The sequence below is a fragment of the Ictalurus furcatus genome, chromosome 20 (assembly GCF_023375685.1).
Source record: "Ictalurus furcatus strain D&B chromosome 20, Billie_1.0, whole genome shotgun sequence".
Taxonomy (NCBI): domain Eukaryota; kingdom Metazoa; phylum Chordata; class Actinopteri; order Siluriformes; family Ictaluridae; genus Ictalurus; species Ictalurus furcatus.
The window spans coordinates 15,772,873-15,799,624 of NC_071274.1; the positions used below are offsets into that span (position 1 = coordinate 15,772,873).

General features: G+C 40.9%; 1 protein-coding gene across 8 annotated transcripts in view; it reads right to left on the bottom strand.

Annotated features, from left to right (window-relative positions):
• The window catches only part of LOC128623843 (myomegalin), an 84,270-nt gene that overhangs the window by 10,107 nt on the left and 47,411 nt on the right, over positions 1 to 26,752 (bottom strand). For 3 of the 8 annotated variants that reach the window (XM_053650972.1, XM_053650969.1, XM_053650965.1), the window contains 32 exons: positions 26,465 to 26,557; positions 26,152 to 26,355; positions 24,671 to 24,829; positions 24,301 to 24,405; positions 23,940 to 24,077; positions 23,624 to 23,803; positions 23,120 to 23,314; positions 22,650 to 22,850; positions 22,445 to 22,505; positions 22,264 to 22,349; positions 22,110 to 22,178; positions 21,748 to 21,854; positions 20,670 to 20,809; positions 16,804 to 16,931; positions 14,992 to 15,158; positions 14,490 to 14,853; positions 14,097 to 14,295; positions 10,980 to 11,096; positions 10,401 to 10,630; positions 9,630 to 9,841; positions 9,059 to 9,294; positions 8,723 to 8,777; positions 7,781 to 8,022; positions 7,368 to 7,445; positions 7,129 to 7,284; positions 5,772 to 5,993; positions 5,508 to 5,639; positions 4,435 to 4,551; positions 3,995 to 4,184; positions 3,701 to 3,825; positions 1,965 to 2,210; positions 70 to 171 (listed from right to left, as the gene is read on the bottom strand). In XM_053650972.1, the coding sequence (XP_053506947.1) occupies positions 70 to 171; positions 1,965 to 2,210; positions 3,701 to 3,825; positions 3,995 to 4,184; positions 4,435 to 4,551; positions 5,508 to 5,639; positions 5,772 to 5,993; positions 7,129 to 7,284; positions 7,368 to 7,445; positions 7,781 to 8,022; positions 8,723 to 8,777; positions 9,059 to 9,294; positions 9,630 to 9,841; positions 10,401 to 10,630; positions 10,980 to 11,096; positions 14,097 to 14,295; positions 14,490 to 14,853; positions 14,992 to 15,158; positions 16,804 to 16,931; positions 20,670 to 20,809; positions 21,748 to 21,854; positions 22,110 to 22,178; positions 22,264 to 22,349; positions 22,445 to 22,505; positions 22,650 to 22,850; positions 23,120 to 23,314; positions 23,624 to 23,803; positions 23,940 to 24,077; positions 24,301 to 24,405; positions 24,671 to 24,829; positions 26,152 to 26,355; positions 26,465 to 26,557 (5,056 nt within the window). The remainder of the gene's footprint in view (positions 1 to 69; positions 172 to 1,964; positions 2,211 to 3,700; positions 3,826 to 3,994; positions 4,185 to 4,434; positions 4,552 to 5,507; positions 5,640 to 5,771; positions 5,994 to 7,128; positions 7,285 to 7,367; positions 7,446 to 7,780; positions 8,023 to 8,722; positions 8,778 to 9,058; positions 9,295 to 9,629; positions 9,842 to 10,400; positions 10,631 to 10,979; positions 11,097 to 14,096; positions 14,296 to 14,489; positions 14,854 to 14,991; positions 15,159 to 16,803; positions 16,932 to 20,669; positions 20,810 to 21,747; positions 21,855 to 22,109; positions 22,179 to 22,263; positions 22,350 to 22,444; positions 22,506 to 22,649; positions 22,851 to 23,119; positions 23,315 to 23,623; positions 23,804 to 23,939; positions 24,078 to 24,300; positions 24,406 to 24,670; positions 24,830 to 26,151; positions 26,356 to 26,464; positions 26,558 to 26,752) is intronic. The other 5 variants (XM_053650967.1, XM_053650966.1, XM_053650970.1 and 2 more) reach the window with 5 other exon arrangements.

The window sequence follows — 26,752 nt, forward strand, 5'->3', positions numbered from 1 at the left end:
TAAATAGGTTCACTCCTTTATTATTATTATTCAGTATGATAATGTTGTTAAGTGTTAGCATGCACACACCGATAGCTGTGAGTGAGCTCTCCTCAAGCTCCGAATAAGGAGAACACGGGGGACCGGAAGGGAACGGACCAACGTCCCTCACTGGTGGAGAGGGAGACGGGTCTGCAGAACACACACAGGCGAGTTAACACACCGTGGCACGAACACTGTAGAAGAAATTAGCTACTGTGGGCGACATAAAGCCTGAACTATGCTATTAAATGTAGAAATATATTATTATTAATATTATAACATTTCCATTTATTTCCATACAGAACAGTGAAATTAGTCATATCCCTCCACTTCATATTTCTCATACACACTTACAGTACAGCTAGTAGAATTTAAGTTAGGTGCAACCTTTCCTGTAAACAAAACTGCATGTTTCATTAATGTTTTGTTTTTATTTTGTTAGGAGTATAATTATCAATGTAAGGGATAATCAGATAAACTACAGAAAAGACTATTTTATACCAGGAAGTGTAACGTTCACTTGACTCGGCTGGCTCGAAACGCCACGAGTCAAACTGAGAGTACTGGCCAGGTACATCACAAAACATTTTACTATTAACGTATCTTTAAGATTGCAGCTGCGTTGTTGTTTTTCCGTGCTATAGTTCGCTACTAAAATGCCGTTGCATGAGAGCCCAAGAAATATAAACGCCTAAAGTACAAATACACAAGATGGTACATCTCAACTTTAAAAGCACAGATATGGATTTTGCTAAAATGACTAACTTGAGAGAGACCTTGCTTGAAGTAAATGTTACGCTAACAGATTCCCCTCATCTCACTGCACCAATTTACACCCATCATCCTGTTCAAAGGTTTATTTAATGTATCCTTTTACCTTCTTGTGCATCAGTGAATATTTGCACCTTTTGTAATAGTTGTCAGTTGTCCTAAGTATGAAAAGATGGATCTTAAAATCATATAGCCACTGTTGGAAAGGGGTCAACTATGCAGAAGGTGCTGGAAAACTAAATAATGTGCAGGACCTGGAGGATTTTTCTGAAGAACAGTGGGCAGTTTAACTGCTCAGGACAAACAAGGGACTCATGACCAACTGAATCACTGTCATGGAAATGCCGGAAAAAGACTAACGACTACAATTCCCATCAGCCACTGCACCACATCACATGATTAGTTTCACCCGTTTCCAGTTTGTCAGTTAATTAGCACTTGTATATACTGTTATAGTCATGTTTTACACTGCACAGTTTGTCTTGCGTTTGTCTTTTGTTGTCACGTTATGTTATCCCATCCCTTGTTTCATGTTTATGTTTTCTAGTCCTTGTACCTTGCTACGTGTTTACAGTTTCTTTGTGTGTTTTTAAAATCTTTATTAAACTAAATCTGCATTTGCATCCGCTTCAACGTGCAAAATTTAATTTTTGCAATACAATAAATAAGATGCCTCTTATTTCTTTATTTTTAATTATTAACATTTTGCAGATTCTGAAAGGCATATATACAGTAAATTTATGACCTCTACTATACGATCACTTTACATACTACTAGTAATGACGCAGCTTAAGTGTCTGTATTACAACCGAAATTCTACACTGCGCTAGATATTCTCAATGTACAGTATGCATTAGGACCAACTTTGCACACTTTACACACTGAACTGGATGCCGACATCCAGATGATCATTAATACATTTTATGTATTAAATGTTACAGTCATTGCTATTCAGACACACCCTGGGTCAAAATGACATTCTTTGCTAAGCAGTGTACGTAAAGTCAAAAGTTTATTACACAAATCACATGCTGTAGTTGTACGAGTTATGGATTATTTCCAACAGTCACATGCTTCACTGTACTGTACAGCACAGCATGCGAGAACGCTGTCTAAGATAATACTATACTTTATTAATCCCCAGACGGAGAAATTTGAGAAATTTGTCTCACCGTGCAGCAGCTGCCTCCTGTAGAGGGCATCCCGCAGGGGGCTGGCTGGCATGAGGGATGAAGGTCTCGGCTCCAGACCGGCTGAGGACAGCTGTTGCTCCAGCTGTTTCTGCAGCTGTATCCTCAGAGCGCTGTTCTCCTGGACGCTGCGCTCCAGCTGGGCTCGTAGAGCCCGGACCTCCACCAGCAACTGGTTGAGTTCTCCCACAGCTGGAGCAGAGGAGTACGGCAGCTCAGAGAGGTAACCTGTGCGCAGGTGGGGAGAGAGATCAGAAGTCATTAAAGTTCTTAGTAAACTTCTTAACCTATTAAAGTCCAGGCTAATTATTCAGATATTCATTTCGAGATATAGTAACCTTGAATTATTGACAATAGTAAAGCTAATAGGAATGGTATATAATTGTGAGATGGAGGAGTTAAACCTCGATCCTGGTAGTATTGGGGTTTAAGGGGGTTGATGCTTTGCTTACTTAAAAAGGATTTACAAAATACTGCATTTTCTTTCACGAAAGCAGACAAAAGAAGCAACGACAGTGAGTAGTCATGAAGGAAATGGTTACTTGCTTTTATTATTATTTGTTAATATCTCCAAGAAAAAAGTTTAAAACAAAGAACAAAGGAGTGCAAGGGTGGGACAAATAGTGGTGCTCAGTGATTGGTCATTGGGAGCAATGGTGATCAGTGATTGGTCACAAGCGCACCACCGTCAGGCATTACAGGCTGATGGTGAGTCTCAACTTGTACATCACTGAGCTGAAGCGCCATCTCAAGTTCAGGGCAGCATGCTCAAAAAGTCGCTAGGCTGTATATAAGGGTCGAAAAAGTCACCAGATCTCTCTAGGGGTCTAAAAAGTCACCAAATCACTAAATTGTCAACACTGTACCTGTGGAAGACCAGCTTAAGCTAAATAGCTAGCATATTTATTTAGAAAGCACATTAGGCTTCCATCTTGTTGTGTTACACTCTATTAACTCATCTACATTTCCCCTCCGAAAGTATTGGAATGCCAAGGCCAATTCTACTATTTTCACTATACACTGAAGACATTCGGGTTTGAGATTAAAAGATGAATATGAGACGATAGATCAGAATTTCAGCTTTCATTTCCTGATATTTACATCTAGATGTGTTAAACAACTTAAAACATGGCACCGTTGGTGGCAGACCACACAAGTTTTAGGTGAGCAAAAGTATAGGAACAGATAGTATTAAAGTAAATTAAAGTAAATAACACTTAATATTGGTTGCATATCCCTTGCTTGAAATAACTGCATCATTACTTTAAAACCCTGTGTTTCTAGGCAAAGCTTTTTGTAAGATGAACTCTCGCCCTCTGGACCTGCCTGATTCATCCTGATACTTTATTCCTCTATTGCTTGAGGATTCTGCACTCATGACTCGCCTTCTGCTGTTGTGCATGGTCCCATATGGATACACTACAGATCCGCACTTATCAAAACAGTTCAGGCTCAATTTTTTAGTTTTATTTTGCTTCAGTGGACAGTCTCACCTGGAACCTATACCCAAGAACTGCTGCTGTAATAATAAAGCCTGTGCTGTGCTAATCCCAGGGCTCTTACTCACAATATGCGCATACTGAACATCCTTTGAATACACTTATTCAACTGAATTGTAGTTAAACATACATATATAGAGCTCAACATACAGAGAAGAAGACATCCAGGAAAAGATGTTGTCTGGTCATGGTACGTGCCATGCAGGAGTTGTGTCTCACCTGTGGGGGCGCCCTTGCTCCCTGCACACACCCGGTCGTATAGCTGGAGTTCACACTGCAGCGAGTGCAGCAGCTGCCTGCTTTCGGAGAGCTGCTGCTGGAGCAGACTGACCTCATGCTGCAACCTGCACGCACGCACACACACACACACACACACCACATACACATAATGTATATATACAAACACCAAAAATGCAGCGTCATTTTTGCCTTTAAATCAAGTGTAAGCTAGAAATACCACCACAGTCTTATTTACCAGGAAAGTAAAGGTGTAGTAATGGCCGACTGTGTTACCTGTTGTTGTGCTCGTGGTTGCTCTGCCTCTCCTGACGTAGCTGCTGAATCTGCTGACCCTGTTCACAGCTATGTGTCTGAATCCTCCTCAGCTCCTCCTTCCACTGCTCCGCCTCTAGCTCTGCCTGCTTCAGCCGCGCCCTCCCAGACAGCACCGCCTCCCGCAACTGCTCCACCTCCTCGCTGTTGTCTACAAGACAAATAATTCCAATATGATTCATACAAATACATTTCATCTCTATATTCGTTCAATATCTATTCGGCGTATATTAAATCCCAGATATGAAATGGTAGAGTCTCTTTTCTATTTGATCGAGCTAAAGCAATCACAGTATCTGCTTTACTCACCCAAACATAATGCTCAGTGGTCTGGTAAGTTCCCTGATGAGTACATAACCCATCTGCGTCTGAATATTAAACCCCCAAGTGAGTGGACTTACCCCTGCTCGCCTGCAGTCTGGACTGGAGACTCAGATTCTCCTCCTTCAGCATACGGATCTCACTGGACAGCTGGGTGACAGTGTCCAGGCCTTGGATGTAGATATTTGTGGGTGCTGCTGTGGGACATACAGGAAAGGAAATACTTTTAACAGTTAACTCTTGCATTTTCTTTTTTTCTCTCTTTTATTTCTGGAGCAAAAACAACAAACTTTACGTTGAAAAGTACTGCTTTGACATCAACAGTATTTAAAAATCTACAGTATGTAGTGCTGCACCGTAATGGATAAAGTGATATTCGTGATGTTCTTGCTCAATATAAAAGCTACTCAGCAAATTTATGAATGACTAAATTAGGTTTACTGCACTTTACACTTAATAAACAACTTCATTGTAAGCCTATATTCATTCAGAGTTTGATCCTTAGTTGAATTTAGAAACTGAATAGAAATATAATGACACTCAAAATAAATAAAATAATAATAATAAATAAACAAACCAAGACAATATGCAACTAAGCAGACAGTTAACTTTAGCTAAGCTCATGAATATCACTGTTGATTTATTTTTTGTTATTATTAATTCAAGAAGCCCAAAACTCTTAAAATACTAACAATCTCTGATTAAAAAAAATACTATTATGTATGACAATCAGGACCTTCAAATTAATAAAGCAAGAACAAGTTAATGTTATAAATATGTTACTTATATATGGAGTCAAAGAGTATATGTGAGAAGTTTTACAACATACAGTATTGCTTATTGATAGTCAAAACTGTGAGGCTCAGTATTAAAATCACAGAATTGTAAGATAGAACTAATTATTTACTATAATATAATAACTAACTATTGTAATTTTAATGTCATGTAATATTATAACCTAGGCAGAATATTTTACTAAAGCAAAAAAGATTGTTTTAAAGGGCTAGTCACAGAAACAACACCATTTCTTGATGAACATTTTCATGAATGTTTAAAAAAATCAACGAGTTTATCACAGATTTGGGCTTCAAGAAGAACTTCAGCTATTCCACAGTTTCATCATGATTGATATAAATTCTTTTGTTTCTCTCACCTCCATCTCTGGCAGCATTGGCCAGACGAGTCTCCAGCTGCTGTCTCAGCCTCTCGTTGGTCCTGATGGAGTCCTCCAGACGTTGACGCAGCGTACGGATCTCACACAGATGCTCCTCGATCAGGTCCACACCTGACAACACAAACAAACATGGCACAACCAAGGATTTTGAAATTCGTCTGTCGGGCTTAGAAATTCTGAATGCATGGTTTTATTGTGTGTGTGAATACGTGCGTCACTTCATAGGTGAGGTAAAGGGAATACCCGAATGGCTGTTTCCTGACTGGTAACCAGGTGCTCCAGTGAAGCCTCTGATTGGCTGAACCATGTTGTCCATATCCCATGGTGCATTGCTCCCTACCAGGCTGCTCTCTGATTTCTGGGGCTGGTGAAGGGAATGATGAGATAGCTGGGTGTAATGTGTGGGATCAGGTAGTGCAGAGCCCATCAGTGGATAGCTGCTCAGTGAATGTGGTAAACTAAAACCTGATTTCAACACACAGAGAAAAACAGGTTCAGGATTCAGATGTACAGGCTACCTGAATGGTGTGAAAATGGGGGGAGGGGATCAAATGTACAGACATATCAAGATGTGATATTTTCTCAGTAGGAGGCAGCGCTTCATGATTTTTATTATTGTTGGGTTTCTAGCCATTAGTCCCAGCATTAATTTCAGCAAGCAAAGATGCTTCCGTTTGATGTGAAGGTTAAGGGCAAACGCATTGAATGTAAAAGGCAACACTACTGTATTTCAGACTGTTGAATAAAGTAAGTAAATGTGGAGAATGCGAGAGCATTGTGTGTAAATATGAAAGCTTTATATAAATGAATGGTTTTGTGCAAATGTGAAAGCTCTGTATGAATGTGAAGGCATTTTGTGTGATTGCGAGAGCATTTTCGATAAATATGAGAGCTTCTTGTGTAAATGTGAGAGGTTTATAAGTTTTTGTGTGTATTTGAGAGCTTTACATGAATACGAGTCCAAATGTGAGAGCATTTTACTGTGATTGTGAGAGCTTTCACTGTGATTGTGAGAGCTTTATATGAATGAGTCTTTTATCCAAATGTGAGAGCTTTTACTGTGATTGTGAGAGCTTTACATGAATATGAGAGCCTTTTCTCCAAATGTGAGAGCTTTTACTGTGATTGTGAGAGCTTTACATAAATCTGAGAACATCTGATACAAATGTGAGAGATTTATATAAATGTGAGTGAAAGAGTGCATTTTGGTCTGTGACATCTTACTCGTATTTTTGTATGTGTGTGATACTGTGCATGTGAGAGGAATAAATGGTGAATGTGAATGCATTTTACGTGTACATAGGAGGTAAACGTGGTGAAAGTGAGAGCATTTTGTATGAATGCAAGAGCTGTATGTGAATGTGAAATTCTTTTGTGCTGAGTCACACTCCTTTTCTATGTATGTGATTGTATGTGAAGGCATTTGTTGTATACTTAAAGCTAAACATATTGAGTGTGAGAGAATTTCATGTAAATGTGAAAGGTAAAAGTGGGGAATGTAAATGCATTTATAAATGCAAGTATGAAAAAGAACCTAAACTACAAATACAGCAAATCACACACACACACACACATACACACACACAAGCTGTGTGCTCACTTCGGACTGGCAGTCTGCATGGACCCTGCTGGTGCTGCTGTTGTGTCAGTGGCCCAAAAAAAGGCAGTGGGTCAGAGCTTAAGTTATTTGAGGAGTTGGACCAGAGGTGCGTCTGGGCCAAGGGCAAAGAACCATACAAGGGAGAAGAATACACACCTAAAGATGGGTGGAGGAGGGTGAGACATATGCAGATAAAGAAAAACAGCACAGCTAAATATGAGCACTCTGACCCTGCCTACCTGTCTTACTCTCCTTTGGCCTGTAGGGGGTGATATGGGACTGAATAGAGGGAGGGACAGGGAGGAAGGAGGGGCGGTCTGAAAGAAAACGCAGGGGGGATTTAGATATGGGTTGAGATGCGATTATGCTCATTGAGTGTATACATTATGTATGTGTTTACGTACCATGACATTATATATTTATTATTTCCAATAACTTACAAAGATTTCTTTTTTTTTTTACACTAGTGAAGAATGATGTAAACTTGTTTGAAAATTGCGACAAAACTTTTAGCTTTTTCATAACTAATGAAACGAACTGATTTTATTCTGCGATTCTACTGCATGTCTGTAAGGTCGTATAGTCGTATGCATATTCGTGCTTATTGTGCATCTCTGTGTGCCAGTGTGCGTGACTGTGTCTGTTCACATGCCTGCATTAGTTGATCTAGGAGCTGGTTCCTCCTGGGCGTATTCGCTGACGGCATCCACATCAGAACACAGTTCCAGATCCTCATTTATCGAGGCCCTTTCATCTGACACAAAGGAAGTGCGGTCAGATTGGTCTGTTGTTTCAGAGGGGGCGTGGCTGCTGGAGGGCGTGTCAGGGCGTTGCTGCAGCTTTGTGTGGAGAGACTCGATTATCTTGTCCTTTTGTTGGAGCTCCTTACTCAACCTGCACACACACACACACACACACACACACACACACACACACACACACAGAGAAAGATGAAACATGATTCGCTGTATTGTTAATGACAACGAAGACAATAAAAATGGTACAATGCCTGCAATACGCTGCCATCACATAATCATAGCATGTTGAGTAAAAAAATTAAATTGCAGTGCATCACATCCTGTAATAAGACCACAGAACTAATACATACTAGTTTGTTACCATCTGACATTATTATCCATCATCTCTATCATTTCATCCATCATCTGTACATTATTGTTCTTCTGTTCTCAGACTGCTCTCTCTCAGTCTGTTCTACTACCTCTGCCAAAATCATCTAAAGATCACTTTGCTATTAAATACAGTACACAACACCAGAAAGTCTGGCTTTTAATGCTTTTTCACTTTTAATCACTTTATGCAACAATTCCACAAATATGTCATAAGTTAAAAAAGGCATGGGATGCCAAAACATTTTTATCCTCCTCCTCAAAAAAAAAAAATCTAGTTCACAAATATGGCTCATATTTCATCATGCAATAATACTAAAAGGTATTATTTAATCACATTCAATTATTTAATAATAAATATATATAACATTTTATCAAGTTTATAGTGACTTCATGCATCACTGTATGATATAAATGTACAGTATAAAAATGTAAAGTTGTAACCACACCCCAGGGGACAGAATTACCTTAAAGCTAATAGCTCGTGGCCCATTTTGTCATCCTGCACTTCTGTCCGATCTCCTGTGAATTAAATCAAACGGGGAGATCAACGTTCATGTACTGCAATATAATAACAATAACACAATGGTAATGCTCACATCTTTATTTTACAGTAATACCATTAACACTAGTCATTGAAGGTGTGTAAGGAACTGTTACAAAGTCAGTTCAAGCCATATAAAAATAATGTTTTCATATGTTTGGGTCGACAATTATCTTTTTTTTTTTAATGACACCAATATTAAGGATTCTTTAGTTGCTATAGTTGAACTAAAGCTACAGTAATGTGTGTGTATACTCACGTCCGCTGAGCTTAATGCCGATCCTCTGTGTGAGTGAGGAACTCTGGGAAAGCTGTTCTCGGAAGCTCTGGCCCATGTAGTAATCGATATCGTTGGCCCGGAGCAGCTCTTCGAACGCCTTGGTGGTGTCGCCCAGGTGCTGCGCGAGGATGTGGCAAATTCCTCGTCCCTCACGCATCTTCTGTCGCAGGTGCGATAACTCCCGAGCCTGAGCCTGGATCAGCGTGTTGTATTTTCTGAGAAGACATGAACGCGACAAGTCAGATATTGAACTGAAAAAAAAAAAAAAAAAAATATATATATATATATATATATATATATATATATATATATATATATATATATATATATATATTTTTACACTAAAAACATTACAACAATCGAATTATGAGAATGCCACTCAATTATGAGAAGGTCACAGAGAATCAACCCTGCAGATTGATATGAATGTTAGATAACCAGTCTGTATTCGAGTAGAAAATTTGAGTAGGAACGATCAAATGAGTATCGTGTAAAGAAAATAAAAGAACGACAACCCAATTTGACTGTCAGTATAAACGTTCTTTCTCACCCAGGCCACGTGGCACTCTTCCCCTCCTCCGTCCCTCTTTTTTCTTCCAATTTGCTGCTGAGGATTTGGTTCTCCAGCGATGCCACACGTGACACCAGCTCCTGCAGCTCCCTGTTGGACTTCAGTGGTCCAAGGGCTGGCCCGTCCGAGTGCCAGCCCTCATCGTCCTCCAAACCGGTGTGGGCAGGAGACTCTTGGAAGGCCCAGTTTACCTAGCGGAGAGAAGGAGGCCAAAGTATAGTAGAGGCAATCGGAAGCCTTCACCTTTGCCTGGTGGATTTTTAAAGAGAGATCCCAGACATGTGTGATTCTTCAGAGGTTTTATTATTTTCATTAATTATTCCATCCATCCATTTTCCATACCGCTTATCTTATACAGGGTCGTTGGGCAGCCTGAGGCCTTTACCAGGGAACTCGGGGCACAAGACGAGGTGCCAACCCATCGCAGGGCATAATCACACACACATTCGCACACTATGGACAATTTGGAAATGGCAATCAGCCTATAACAGATAGGTAGTCTTGGGACTGTGGGAGGAAACCAGAGTACCCAGAGGAAACCCACAAAGCACAGGGAGAGCATGCAAGCCCAGAGGTTTTATTATTTACATTATTTTGTTTAAAACTAGCGCTTAGTGTGTTTTCTGAGCTTGAAATGAGTTCTAATTATTCGTTTGGACTTTATAAAGGTCTGAAATAGGTATACAGTTCGAGTATAGTTTGTCTTAGACAACACTGTCCCACTGAACAGAGAGTAAACATGGACTGTACCTTGCGCGGTGTGCGTTCAAGGCTGGAAGCGTAGTCGGAGGTAGCGGAGAGTGAGCGCACGCGGACCTGCAGTCCACGGATCACTTTGTGACAGCGGGAGAGCTGCGCACGCAGGTCCTGCACCAACAAGTCGTTCGGCTGGGAACTGTCACCATGCTGACGCAGTGAATTACCGACGCCGCCGTACGACGGCCGGGAAAGAGAGTTGCACAACTCTGCATCATCAAACTCTGCAGAAATCACAAAACGCATACAGTGGAATAGCTGCAGAAACATACGGCGAGTTCTATACGAGTCTACTCAAATGTGTAATCAGGAGGAATTTTGTTTTGATAAGTATGCCAAAATAGTTTCATGGTTTAACCATATGATGCCAGCTCTTATAGATATTACCATTGTAGTTATTATATTGTGTTGTAGCTTTAGTGTGGTAATTAGTTTGATATGTGAAGGTGTGTTGTTTTGTATGGAAGGTCTGGATATTTGATTAAATGTGTGCATAATTGATCAAGATGTGTAGTTTGATAGGTTATTCGTGCTGTTGGTGAGCTGAGATCTGTAGTTTTCTTAACATCATACCGGGGCTACTGGTGTCTTCTCTCTCTGCCTCATTCTCACTGCGGCCGCTGGTCTCGTAGCCCAGATCCTGCAGATCCACCTGCACCTGCTTACTGTCCTGCTGGACTGCACTCTCCGCTACGAGAGAGAGAGACGAGAGAAGTCTTTTATAGTCTTTCGGAACATGAACCATGGTTTCTTTCGTTAAATTTGCAATCTAACACACACATTTCGTTCTGTTCTTTTGCTTACCAAATCAGAATTGTTTCCAATGGTATTAATATAAACTTGAGGCAACTTAAAAAAGGTTTACAGCATATACAGTATCTCACAAAAGTGAGTACATCCCTCACATTTTTGTAAATACGTGATTATATCTTTTCATGTGACAACACTGAGGAAATGACGTTTTGCTACAATGTAAAGTAGTGAGTGTACAGCTTGTGTAACAGTGTACATTTGCTGTCCCCTCAAAATAACTCAACACACAGCCATTAATGTCTAAACCGCTGGCAACAAAAGTGAGTACACCCCTAAGTGAAAATGTCCAAATTGTGCCCAATTAGCCATTTTCCCTCCCCGGTGTCATGTGACTTGTTAGTATTACAAGGTCTCAGGTGTGAATGGGGAGCAGGTGTGTTAAATTTGGTGTCATCGCTCTCACACTCCCTCATACTGGTCACTGGAAGTTCAACATGGCACCTCATAGCAAAGAACTCTCTGAAGATCTGAAAAAAATAATTGTTGCTCTACATAAAGATGGCCTAGGCTATAAGAAGATTGCCAAGACCCTGACACTGAGCTGCAGCACAGTGGCCAAGACCATACAGTGGTTTAACAGGACAAGTTCCACTCAGAACAGGCCTCGCCATGGTCGACCAAAGAAGTTGAGTGCACGTGCTCAGCGTCATATCCAGAGGTTGTCTTTGGGAAATAGACATATGAGTGCTGCCAGCATTGCTGCAGAGGTTGAAGAGGTGGGGGGTCAGCCTGTCAGTGCTCAGACCATACGCCGCACACTGCATCAAATTGGTCCGCATGGCTGTCGTCCCAGAAGGAAAACTCTTCTAAAGATGATGCACAAGAAAGCCCGCAAACAATTTGCTGAAAACAAGCAGACTAAGGACATGGATTACCGGAACCATGTCCTGTGGTCTGATGAGACCAAGATAAACTTATTCAGTTCAGATGGTGTCAAGCGTGTGTGGAGGCAACCAGGTGAGGAGTACAAAGAGAAGTGTGTCTTGCCTACATTCAAGCATGGTGGTGGGAATGTCATGGTCTGGGGCTGCATGAGTGCTGCCGGCACTGGGGAGCTACAGTTCATTGAGGGAACCATGAATGCCAACGTGTACTGTGACATACTGAAGCAGAGCATGATCCCCTCCCTTCGGAGACTGGGCCGCAGGGCAGTATTCCAGCATGATAACAAGCCCAAACACACCTCCAAGACGACGGCCAAGCATGTCTCCAGACCTAAACCCTGAGCATCTGTGGGGCATCCTCAAACTGAAGGTGGAGGAGCACAAGGTCTCTAATGTCCACCAGCTCTGTGATGTCGTCATGGAGGAGTGGAAGAGGACTCCAGTGGCAACCTGTGAAGCTCTGGTGAACTCCATGCCCAAGAGGGTTAAGGCAGTGCTGGAAAATAATGGTGGCCACACAAAATATTGACACTTTGGGCCCAGTTTGGACATTTTCACTTAGGGGTGTACTCACTTTTGTTGCCAGCGGTTTAGACATTAATGGCTGTGTGTTGAGTTATTTTGAAGGGACAGTAAATTTACACTGTTACACAAGCTGTACACTCACTACTTTACATTGTAGCAAAGTGTCATTTCTTCAGTGTTGTCACATGAAAAGATATAATCAAATATTTACAAAAATGTGAGGGGTGTACTCACTTTTGCGAGATACTGTAAAAGCTACAAGAAATGCATTGCATGAAATGGTCAGAAATATGCGGCCTGGTGGATTAGAGACCATTCTAACCCACAGAGGTTTTTTTTGTTGTTGTATAAATTACAATCTAGGCAGACACAAGCACTTAAGTGCACTTTTTTTGTTCATTCATTTGTGTGTTTATTATAATTTTACGACTTAAATAAATTCATTTGCTGGAAATCCAATACAAAAAAACCCATAAAAAAGTGAATCGTTTCAACATGACTACCGTTCAAAAGTTTGTGGACACTCGACTGAAATGTTTCTCGTGATCATAAAAACCTTTTGATCTGAAGGTGTATGATTAAATGTTTGAAATCGGTGTTGTAGACAAAAATATAATCGTGCCAACATATTTGTTTCTTTCATTAGAAAACTAACATTTTATTTACAAAAAATTATTATTTTTTTTTAAAACGGACGACTCCAAGTGAAATATTCAGAAAAGAATCCAATAAGTGTCCAGTGTAGGTGGGAACTCCTTTAATGCTGTTTAAAAAGCATCTCAGGGGGATTCCTCAAGAAATTGGTTGAGAAAATGCCAAGAATACATTTCGGGAAATTCTAGGAAAAAGGGGGTCTACTTTAGAAGATGCTAAAATACTCAGTTATTTTGGATTATTTTTATCACAACATAATTCCCATAGTTCCATTTGTGTTATTCCAGAGTTTTGATGACTTTATTATTATTCTAAAATGTGGGGAAAAAAGAAATAAAAATAAAGAATGAGTGTGTTTAAACTTTTGACTGGTAGTGTACTTGCTCATTTCCCAGTCGAAGACAGGGGTGCACGAGCACTTATTCTGTTCTGAGCCCTGTTTCATATTACAAATGTGTTGTGGTGAAATTCCCTTTTAACCAAGCAACAAAAGACTATAGTTTATCTTGGGGGAGAGACACACAACAGCTACTGATGCAAAACTGATGATGTCTTCATGATTCAAAGCCTGAGGGACAGCGCATGACTAGTGCTCCGTGCTCCGAGTCATGATCCAAATGTTTTTGTAGATGTGTGGTGTGTTTGAGCTTGCTGAGGAGGATCAACAGCTGTTACTGATATTTTATCTCACTGTTGCTGTTTTTAGCCCGGTCCGATTCTTTTGGTTATGGTTAGGTTTAGGTGTCGGCATAGCATTAAATAGCTACAGTACAAACTATTGTGAATGTGTATGTGTGTGTGTGAGGGCACGCACTCAGTAGTTCTCTGTACTCCTTGAGCTGGTCAGCCTGTGCATGTACGGTGGCCTCAGACACCATCAGTCTCTCCCGGAGCTCTCTGCTTTCCTGGCGGCTCAGAGCCAGGTCGCTACGGAGACGCTCCGCCTGCTCGCGTAGTCCCGCTTCGACATGCTTCCAGAACCCTGTAGAACCTCCACTTTCTCCCTCTGTGTCCTGCAGTACACAAACACGCACTGTTCATAGTCTAGATAACTAACTTAGATAATCAGATAAGTATCTGTTAGATCGTTCAAGTCTTTAAACAGAAACCAACTGATAATTCTAACAGAACAACTTGGTTTAGTTACTTCTGAAGGCTAAGAACAATCCTTAGTATCACACTAAATCAAATGACGTTAAGTGTTTACCTGTGCTCCGGATTCACCCGTAGCTTTGAGAGTCAGCAGGACTCCGAGGTCCAGAGAGTGCGGTCTGTTGCACCTCCTTTTCCCCGCTCCCTCCCTCAGAGTCACATTCGGGAGGCCACGCTTCCCCCGAGGGGCCCGCATGTCCTCCTCCTCTTCCTCCTCTTCTTCATCATCGTCATCATCATATTCATCCTCTTCTTCCTCTATGAGCATGTGGGTTTGCTGCTGGTCATGGGGGTTCAGCCTGTCTGTTTCACTTTGCTCCCACCTTCTGCACTTCACAGATACGTTCCTTTCTGTACCGGATTCGGAGCCGCTCAGTTCCAGCTTGCGGTCTTCCTCTCGCAGTTTCGGTAGAGTACATCTGGATGACGAGCATTTCATGATCATAAACAGATGTTTATATTGACCGTTATTCATTTATCAGAACTGTAAACCCAATCTGTCAGTTAAAGCAAGTTTTAAAGCGTTTAGTTCTGAGCGTGTGCTTGAGTGGAACTACCTGTCCTGACAGAGTGACGCACAGCCAGCCTGGCTGAGCTGGCTTTTCCCTTCTCCTGTCTCTCTCTCGTCTCTTTTCTTCTGCTCCACCTCATTCTGCCATCCACCCCTCATGGCCTCCTGGGATATCCTCTTGCTCACTGGCCCTCCAGACACCCCAGCATTCTGCTACAAGGAGACAGAAAGCATGGCTCCACTGATTCTTCTTACTGCGTCCTTATAAAGCCACAGCACATTTAAGACTGATCGTCATGTTTATTTACTTTGTAGACTGAAGCCAGAGGTAACACAATAGAGACTGGAGGTGGGGAAGTGTGTCAGCATGGTGTGCGCTCTTATTTGTCATGGACCCGCCCCTTCTTCACATTGCTCTTAAGTAATCTACATTAGTCACTCAGAGTGATTTCTGTAAATAGCGTTCCTACGAGTAGTGATGCTATATTAGTAGAATTACACTTACTTGTGAAGAAGCAGTAGCACTAACACTTTTTTTAATTGTTGTTTTCTTCAAGCTGTCTTTAATTCACGTGCCTTGGTTATCTGTACATGCGAGTGGGTTCGTGTCGAACAAACAAGCATAATGTCAATCAATTAGGCCACGCCCCTGGTTCATGGTGACATCATGACACAAGACTTAAAGTCCCAGTGAAGTGCCTTGAAACGTGCGGCGTTATTCGATGTGTTGACGTAATTTCCACTGAAACAGGAAGTCAGGATGGGACATATCAAGTAGCCCCTTCGCCTTTTTAAGTCGCCAATAGCGTTTAGCTTACCTCACGGCCCAGGCTAAGCCGTACTTGACAGTCAGTACCATGGACGCGATCCTGCCTGTCACAAAGCCGTGAACTGGCACGAATACCTCCTTCTTCAAAGGGAATGAATTCAAGCCATTTCCTTCTTCACCAACTTACACTTGGAAGACGGAGTAAAATGCGCACGTTCAAACAGCCAAAGACACATTCACAACCCATGCTTGCCCATAACTTCAGTAAGGTGATTTTTATAATGTTGGAGGGGGCGGGTCACTTCAGACTCTAGAGAGCTTTTGATTGGAGAGAAAATCTGATGAGAAGCTGAAGTGCAGAATGATGTCATCAAAATTGTTTATTCGTATCGGTGGTAAAGCGAGATGGAAAATTTTGTACGCATACATCTTTTAAATGCGAATTTTGTTATTGTTTTGGCGCACAATAGCTTATAGATAACCTTAAACGCTAACATATTCGTACGAAAAGACATGAAACTTCCATTTTGATTTCATGGGGAATTTAAGTCTAACAATCAATTATCAATTTTTTTTGGATGACACGATCAAACTAAGACAATGACGCGTCAGATCATCCGTCAGTACTTTCGCTGGTTGCTCTTCAGACGTTAAGATTCAGGATGTCACATATTATTTAGTAACTGCTATGAATTAATTGGTAACTTGAATGGGATTAATAGGAATGGTATGTAGCTACAAGTGTGAGAATGCCTGGACCCCTAAAGGGTTGATAACATTACATTAGGCTGACATTAACAGTGTGAAATCACTAAAGCGTGAAAAGGTACACCATTTGAAACACATCCAGTTTATGCAGAAAATATGCATGTCAGTTACTCCAGCTCTACTCAGTAAGGATAAAAAGCTACAGGCAAATTCCCACAAACTAACAAGTAAAATGGAAATTCTCTTTGACTAGACATGAGGGTTTTAAGCACATACATGTCATTTAGTTGCCATTAATGTCATTTTAAAGCATACATCTTTAGTGTGAATCATTAAAAGAGTACAGTAGCAGCAGTCGTTAGTGCACGTGTTTTCCTTTACCTCTGTGCTAGCCAAACTCTCAGCGGTCAGTTTCACATCTTCTTCTATGCTGTCGGTGAATTCTTCACTGCTACTGCCTTCATCTTCATCATCGTTGATCTCGTCCTCATCCTCGTCTGTGCTAAACTCTAGAGAGAAGAATACAGTCCGAAGTTGAAGAAAGGAAAATTGCTGCTGTTGTTTTTTCTTTTCCCCTGAAGGCCTTTGCTTTCAAATACTATGTCTGGTCTTTTTTCCACATGCTCTCTTTTTATACGCTTCGTTCCTCAAACCTCAAAACGATGACTACATCATTTGGTTTCTTTTAAATGTGTTTTCCTAAAGTTTCTCTCCTTCACTTGGTCTTTTTCAGAGTGAGGCTAAAGTGGAAAAGTCTGTCAGGAAGCTCTGAGCCAACTATCCTTAAGTCCTGCCCATGTCTTCCTCTCTCTCTCTCTCTCTCTCTCTCTCGCTCTTTTCCTCCCTCGCCCTTCCTCTCTCAGGCACACACAAGACAAACAAATGGACACAATATGTACTGGTCAGTACATATTCTCAAAAAAAAACAAAACCGTTGCTCTTCCTTGATAGGTTCCATAAGCTATGAGAGACACACACACACACACACATACAGAAAGTATTCAAGTCCAGAGCAAGTTATATAAGCTGAGGTTCCATATTAGGCCTGAAGCCTTAGGAGAAAGAGTGAGTCATTATAAACCTCTCCATTTTATGGACTCTTAATGGTTTTTGGCTGCATGGCTATTTGGCAGTGAGCGAATCTGAGTGATGTTCTCACACTGATCTATGGTCAGTTCTATTATATCTAGGACACCAGTAAAATCAGAGGTTGTGTAAGAGGATTTAGTAATGCTATTAGGATGATTTGATGCGAAAATGGATTATAATCATCAGGCTTGACAATTTGGGTACAGCGCAGATGGGTACAGTTGGGTCTCTGATTAATTCTGCTATGTATGTATGTAAGCATGTATGTATGAGATTTGTAAAAGCTATTTATTACAAAAGCGACTCAGAGCGATGTTTGATAATTGCCAGGTCTTTATAATACGGTAGACCTTTACAATTGGGTTAATTAATAGTGGATATATTAAGAGCCAGGGGGGCGTAAAGTTTCTAACAGGATGATCGGTAAATTGTTATTTTGTCTTCTGGGAAACATGTAAATATCTTATGCAGCTTCTGAAGGGCAGTACTAAATGAAAATCGTTAAATAAAATAATATCAATTTACACCAATCATCCTGTTCAAAAGTTTACACCCCCCTCGCTCTTAATGTATCGCGTTGCCTTCTTGAGCATCAGTGACCGTTTGCAGCTTTTGTAATAGCGATGTACGAGTCCCTCAGTTGTCCTCAGTGTGAAAAGATGGATCTCAACACCATATAGCCACTGTCGGAAAGGGGTCAAATATACAGAAAATGCTGAAAAAGCAAAGAATGTGCAGGACCTGGAGGATTTTTCTGAAGAACAGTAGGCAGTTTAACTGCTCAGGACAAACAAGGGACTCATAAAAACTATCACAAAACTAAAATAGTCATTAATCATACAGGTGACGACACAGTATTAAGAATCAACCGTATGTACACTTTTGAACTGGGTGATTTTGATATATTCAGCTATTATTGCATCTTACGGACTATATGTAAGCATCTATTGTGTGTGTGTGTGTGTGGGGGGGGGGGGGGGGGGGGGGGGGGGGGGCAAAAAAAGCTTAACTGTATTTATACAGTGGAAAAATATATTTATCCATGATACATAAAATAACTGGAGAAAGGGGGTAAATATTTTGTAAGAAATGCACCATGACACACTTTATAGTGACACCGTTGTATGTGTTTGCAAACTGTATTATATGCTTATGCCACTGTGGAAACGTTAAAAAAAAAAAATGAAAAGAAGAAAATGCAGCTTTTCACTTTGTCCGTGTGCTGATGTAGAAATAAATGACACTTTAAAAACACATGGATCAACCCTGGCTGTGATGTCATATGCATGCAAACATTAGCATGCACGGTTATTAGCATGCATGTTTCCATGAACACTAGAGGACAATACTGAAGTGACTTCCAAATTAAAGCACTGTTAAATTCTCAAAATCTGATTGGTCAAAAGGTGTTGATTAATTTTCTAGAACAGCAGCTTTGACAGTAGTGCTGACTGTCATTTAAAAATCACACATTTATATTAACTCACTTTTTCTAATAGATTATTAACATCACTACGGTAACAGCTAACTGACAGGGAACTGAATGGTGGATGCTTTCCATATATATTTAACGGATTTAAAACTTGTGCCATAGACGTTTATTTAGCATTTTTGGAAGGAGTCTCCAGTGTCAGTGCTTTGTAACGGTCTGATATAAACATGTACAGGAGAATCTTCAGGGTGGAAGGTGGCGCCTCTGTAAAATGCCCACATGTATTTTTTGTCTTATTAACAAAAAATTAAAAGAAAGATAAGTTGGTGTTATGATAAAACATTAAACGAAACTGTAAACAGATCCAAATCATGATCTGTCATTCATTCTTTAATAAGTAAAAATGATTCACTTTTGGCAAATTGCTGAGGTATAAGAGGAATAAAACACTTGGAGGAGTACAGTTATTGGAAAATGAGCAACTGCTGCTGATTATTTTGAGATAACAGCAGTCCCCATCATGTTTTATTCCTTACATATCAACTACATGACTTACTACGACGGCGTTTTAGTACCACATAACACAATTTAAATAATTTTAGATTACGAGAATAAAGTCGGAATATTTTGAGAATAAAGTCAAAATTACACCGCAGTAACGTTGCTTTTATATTGGCCTTTCACAGAGTCGAGATTTGGTCTTCTATTTCACAATAAATAAACACACAAAAATGTCAAAACGTGTATTATCTTGCTTTGCAGTGGACAAAAAACATAGTACAACTGAATATATTTTTAATACACATTTTGTCCTTTTTGTACTTTATTCTCAAAATATTACAAGTTTATTCTCATGTTACGACTTTATTCTCAAATCTTCAAAAAAAATTTATGTGCCACTAAAACGGCGTCGTAACTTCCAAATTTAATGATATGCTTGTCAAAAAAATACAAAAAACAGTTCTGACCATGTGTAAGCTGGTTTAGATTTATTTCTTTTACTGTGATGTACATAAACATGACCTGCTTTTGCTTTGGTGGTTTTTTTTCTGTAGATAAACCTACAATTCAAAATCTCATTTGGCACCATATTTAGACAGCAAGGGTGACAAAGACTATTTTAAAGTATAGGATACCATGCAGGATGCCACAACTAGCAGGTAACCAAATACCAGATACTGCATTTTACATTTGCATATATTATTAAAAAGGAGCAAAAAAAGCATACTATAGGTCCTGACCCAAGTTCAGATGATGATAATAATAATATTAATAATAAGAATTTAGCAAATCAAGCTTAAGGCCTTGACTGAAATATATTAGGCATATCTGTGCTGACGTGCATAAATGATGGAAAAACTAAAAAAAAATGAATGAGGCAGACTATGCAGATAGCAGCATTTTACAAGGAAACATGAACACAAATCACAATACACAGCAATGGCGAAACAGACAGGAGCACCCAAAAGGCATAAAATGCAAACACGTGTAGAGAAACATGTAGAAAACAGACACATTAGAAATGAATTAAAGTCACATTTGTTTGCCTTGCCACTTTGTGTGTCCACAATAACCGCACTGTTAGTACACTTTGCTGTTAGTTGAAGTGCTTTTCTGTTGAGCGTGCTTGTTTCAGAACAACTCTTTCATACAGTGCTAGGAACAGCGCCCCCTGCTGGCCCGGAGGCCTTTTGTAACGTACAGCCCAAACTCTGCTGTGGCCCACCTCCATAGTCAGCATGGGCCTTAGCTGCCCTGTCCAGTGCCAGAGCTGTGTCTCGGGTCCTGCTCAGGACCTCTTCCAGCTGTCCGCGCAGTGCCTGAACCGTGTCCAGCTCCACGTGCAGCGCCTGAGTCTTCTCCACACTGCTCAAGCAATGAAACAACATTAAGTACAGTGCATGCTAAATGCCTTTCAAACTCTAAAACAGTATCTAATAGAGGACGGCCGATCATAGATTTTTACGGATACCGATAACCAAGTTGGGAAGTACCTGGCAACAACCGATGCATCAAATGATAGTTTTTGAAATTGATACTGAATGGAAACGAAACACTTAAACTAAAATATTGCTGAACTTTTTTTTTTAACAAAACTAAACAGTACTGACTATACCATGAAAATGTGCTATACTTTTTTTGAATTAAATAAATATATAACCATTAATAAATATTAAGGTAAATAAAAGATATACATCTAAACTGAACCCAAAAGTAACACTGTAAATAACAAATAAAAATAGAGACATCATAAAAGACTTCAAATCACACAACAAAATTTGTCAGTGATAGTTGATAATTCGTCTCCAGAGGCCGCTCTCGTGCTGCATAATGACAGCGGACCCTTCTCAGCTGCTCCCGCAGGGACGTGACCGGGAAAAATATCGGTGTGGATTTCTGCCCATAACCGATCGGTTATTATTGCTGATTAATTGGTGAATCCAATCAATCGGTCGACCTCTATTATCTAGGTAGTAGAGCACCAAAATAGTCAATGCTATAAATCGATATTATTTCCTATTGGTTATATATTATCATACTAAATAGTGAATATGATTAAAATAATGTGTGATCAATGCATCGATGTAATGCACGATCCAATAAAAGGCTTCTCATCACTTCTATTTTTAAGAAATTACGAGAATTTTCATTGATATTATATAATAGTTACAATGAAGAACGTTCAAATTGTTACATGTTCAATTAAATTCAATTAGGAATGTTTTTAAATTAGGAACCTATCCTAAAAACCTGTTACTAAATCTATGTCCTGACTGTCTAATCCGGCTATCTCAGGTCCTAACCTGTCTCCTGTGGACTGCACGTGGTTCAGGTTTTGGTAGAGCTTCTTCTCGGCTCTCAGAGCCTGGTTCAGCTGCTGGTACTCTGATACTAACTGCTCCAGAGCACTCTGTAGGGACAGAGTCACACCAAATCACATCACGTACTGGACCGACACACACATTTCATCCTCATTCATAAAAAGCATGCCAAACCCATTATTACAACGGTACTGGTGGTTCTAACTTGGTGGCTGATAATTAATACGCAATTAAATAATAATAATAATAGATGGGGATTATTCGACTTAATCTCGATCTCCATCATCTGAAAGAATCATAAGAGTCAGTAATGCTATAATGTTGATATTATTCCTGTTGGCTACCTGGGGGTCAGTAGTAATGCGATTTTCAGGCTTTTTGGTGGAAGCAGATCTTAACTCTGAAAGCTCCCGCTGTGAATGCAGAAGAGAAGGCGTTAAAACAGCGGGCAAAAATAACAAGCTATTTTTTATTAAGAGACGGTGTGTGTTTATATACCTCTGTCTCTCTGTATTTCCTCAGGGCAATCTGAAGCTCCTCTTTAACAGCCTGCATCTCCAGGTCTGAGCTGCTATCCCCCGATCCTGCTCAAAACGCGCGCACACACACACACGCACACACACATTACTCACCTTTATTACTAACTACAGCTCTAGGAACACAACTGAAGAGAACATACTTAGTGTTGTTGCTGATGATCTGGAGGTTGCCTGTGCCTCTTCCTGACTCTGCATCAGATCCTACACAACAAATTCATCACATTTACTGTCCATCACATTCACGTTAACTCAGTGGTTGGAATGTGTGTATATATACATACATACATACATACATACACACACACACACACACACACACACACACACACACACACAATCTCTTACCTGTATAAGGCTTTCTTTCTCTCTTAGTATACTCTGAAGTCTCTCCATCTCCATGGCCAGTGGAACTCTTCTTTCTCTCTCCTTCTCCCTCTCCCGTGTCACTTCCCTTAGCTCCTGTTCCCGTGATGAGAGATGCCTGCGCGTCTCCTGTAGCTGCCCGGTCCTCTCCGTTATCACCCGCCTCAATCTTTCGCCACTCTCCTAAAGGATCGTAGGATCGGTCATACATTGGGATAGTCTCAAAACAAACCTGGTTGAGAGGTAACTGTGAGTGAAACAATATGGGTGTGTATGTATCCGATTCCAGATCCACGCACATCATTCTTTTACAGTCGAAGCACATCTATGGCGGTGTATCCTTTGTACCTGTAAAGGGGGGCGTGGCATCCCGTCCCTCAAAGCGAACACATTTTTAAAATCGATCGAAACCGAATCGAATCACATGCCGATTGTTCGTTGTTTGGCTTTACCTTGATGTACTGGTCTCTGGAGCTGATTGTATCGAGCAGGTCCTGGATCAGCGTGTGGTGCTCCTGAGTCTGCCTGCTGCGCTCGGACAGCACTTCCTGGAAGAGGCGCTCTTTCAGTGCCAGACGTGACTTCAGCTCATCCACTACCTCGTTAGGGCTGGGGGAGAGCTTAGCCAACAGCGCCGCCGTCAGGTCCTTTAATACAAACGTGCACGCAAACTTTACTGTCGTGATCCAAATAACCGATATATGATTCAGTTTTCTTAAAAGTATAGTCGGCTACTACTCCATATTCGACTGAACAGTTACAGTTAACAGGGTTTAGGTTTGCACAGTTTTTTCACACAAGGCTTATGATGTGTTACTGGTTGGATTGGGTTAGAGAAAGTCAGGAAGAAAAACAGGTTTATCTGGTCTAACTGAAACAGATCCTACAGTCACTATCAGCAGAACTGATGAAAACCCAGGCAGCAGTACACAACAGGTATGTTTTTATGGGCTTACCTCGGTCTCTTTGCTGCGTGTGTGTAGTGCGGTGTGAAGCTGTGCGATGACGGTGTCTCTCTCGTGCAGAGCGACTGTGTGTTTCTCGTCGCACTGCTGTTTGAGCCACTGCAGCTTCCGGCACGCTTCCTGAGTCTGCTCCAACTCCAGCTCCTTACTGCGCATCAGACCATCCAGGCTCTGCTCACACACACACACACACACACACACACACACACACACACACGTTAACTAAACACTCCTAAGTGCTCTGAGATTGTCATTTTCTAGATTGCCAAAAAAATAAAAATACAAAGTCACATAGATTTTGACACACCGTTATTGTCTCCTCATTGTTGGTCAAAATACAACGCAGTCTCTCGAGGTCTCTCTCTTTCTCCCGGAGCGCTAACTGCAGCTTGCGCACCTCCGTCTCCTTCTCCTCCAAGCAGCGGAATTTCTCATCTATAGAGCGCTAAGAAGGCACACAACACACACCATCTATGCCTTACTTAGTCAACATGCAGAGATATTGACTGAGTGAGAAATATGACAAGACACATACTATCTTTATTTATATGATTACAGGTTACATTACTATTATTATTATTATTATTATTATTATTTGTACTTGCTGTGGTAGTTAGGTTGCAAATGTATTTAGGAAATAGGTGCTCTCTTAGCTGCTAACGGAATACCTCCAGGGCTCTGTCCCGGTCACGGATGCGACTCTTTAGTTTGTCCAGCAGGGCGTCTCGGGGTCGGCCAGTCTCAGCAGGCTGGTCCAGCAGCTCTGAGTACTCCTGCCACAAACGCGCGCGCACACACACACAGCCACAGCCCAATATTTCTTAAACAGGAGGTCACTGCCGTGATTTCGCTGCATTCTTGTACGAAATGCAGGTCATGTGACAGATATTCATGGACTCTTTCTTGATTAAATGTGTAGCCATACTTCAGTCCCTTTTTTTCTGTTGCCTAATGACACTTATGTGGAATTGAAAAGTTTTAAAACCATGGTCTTGGTTAAACCTTGGTTGAACTTATCTGAACGGATCATCTGCTAACCTGCACGATTCTCTCCTTCTCCCTTAACGAAAACTGCAGCTCCGTGATGGTTTTTTCTTGGGCTAAAATCGCAGAGTGTTTATCGGCCTCGCCCTCCTTCAGCAGGGCTTCCTTCACCTGTAGCTCTGAACGCAGCTGCTGAACTGTGCTGCGTAAATCCTGTAACACACACAGAGGCATAAACACAGGTACCATGCTGCTCCAAAGCTTTCTATACAGGTGCATCTAAAAAAAATTTGAATATCGTTGAAAAGTAAATTTTCTTCCTCGTAATTTAATTAAAAAAATTGAACTTTCATATATTCTAGATTAATTACACAAAGTGAAATATTTCAAGCTATTTTTTGTTTTAATCTTGATGATTACTGCTAACTGCTCATGGAAATCAAAAATCCAGTATCTCAAAATATTATAATAAAGAATTTATAATACAGAAATGTCGAGCTTCTGAAAAGTATACTAATTCATGCACTCAGTACTTGGATCGGGGCTTTAATCATTTTGCAGGAATTACTGCATCAATGCGGCGTGGCATGGAGGTAATCAGCTTGTGGCACTGCTGAGGTGTTCTGGAAGCCCAGGTTGTTTTGATCGCGGCCTTCAGCTCGTCTGTATGGTTGGGTCTGGTATCTCTCATTGATTCTCTATGGGGTTCAGGTCAGGCGAGTTGTCTGGTCAATCAAGCGCAGTAATACCATGGTCAGCAAACCAGTTTTGACACTGTGGGCATGTGCCAAGTCCTGCTGGAAAAGGAAATCAGTGTCTCCATAAAGCTCTTCAGTAGATGGAAGCATGAAGTGCTCTAAAATCTCCTGGTAGACGCTGCATTGACTCTCGACTTGAGAAAACACAGTGGACCAACACCAGCAGATGACATGGCACCCAAAATCATCACTGACTGTGGAAACTTCACACTGGACTTCAAGCAACTTGGATTCTGTTCCTCTCCACTCTTCCTCCAGACTCTGGGACCTTGATTTCCAAATGAAAGGCAAAATTTACTTTCATCTGAAAAGAAGACTTTGGACCGCTGAGCAACGGTCCAGTTCTTTTTCTCCATAGCCCAGGTAAGACACTTCCTACGCTGTCTCTTGTTCAGTAGTGGCTTGACACTAGGAATGCGACTCTGCAACATTTCTGCATTATAAATTCTTTATTTTAATATTTTGAGATACTGGATTTTTGATTTCCATGAGCTGTAAGCCGTAATCAAGATTAAAACAAAAAAGGCTTGAAATATTTCACTTTATGTGTAATGAATCTAGAATATATGAAAAGTTCCACTTTTTGAATTAAATTGTGAGTTAAAAAAATTAACTTTTCCACGATGTTCAAATTTTTTGAGATGCACCTGTATACGACAGACTTCACAGTATTGGCCTCACCATTAGATTTAACCATTAGGTTTAACCTCTTTAGCGGTCCTCACCACAATTTCCCTTGTTGTCTTTCAAGCCTTATCGTTAATGTTTTGTTCCTACCTGGTTGTACTTTTCGGTGGTCTCTCTGTGCTGCAGTGCTGCCTCTAGGTCACTGTGTAGGCGGTCACGGGAGTGTGTCAGGTCCTCTTCCACCCTCTGGCTCTGTCTCTGTGCTCGCTGACTGGCCTCCAGCTCCAGCTGGCAGCAGAAGAGAGAGCTTTGTAGTGCCACCACCTCACCCTGCAGGTCACCCCCTTCTAGAACCTGGAGACAGAGAGAAGAAGGTGGGGGGGTTGGAAAACAAATACACATACCAGCATCTTACACAAGAGACTGTAACATGGAAGAAAGAAAGAAGCAGAAATACACTCACCTGTGTATGTTGGAGCTGACTGCGATGGGCTATTTCTCGGAGCTTACACAGGGTGGTGTTCTGTCCTTCTATAACCTGATATAACTCCTGTGTCTGCATGCACACACACGGGGAATATGAGATTTCCATCCTGCTTTGCATTTAGACAAGTGAACATATTTGTGCTAACAAGACTGGTTTGACTTGTACATTTTTATGTAACATTCTTTCATACAGCATGTACATAGTGTAGTCAACTTCGGAGTTATTGGCACCCTTCATGAAACCGGACAAAAAAGTTACTGTAAA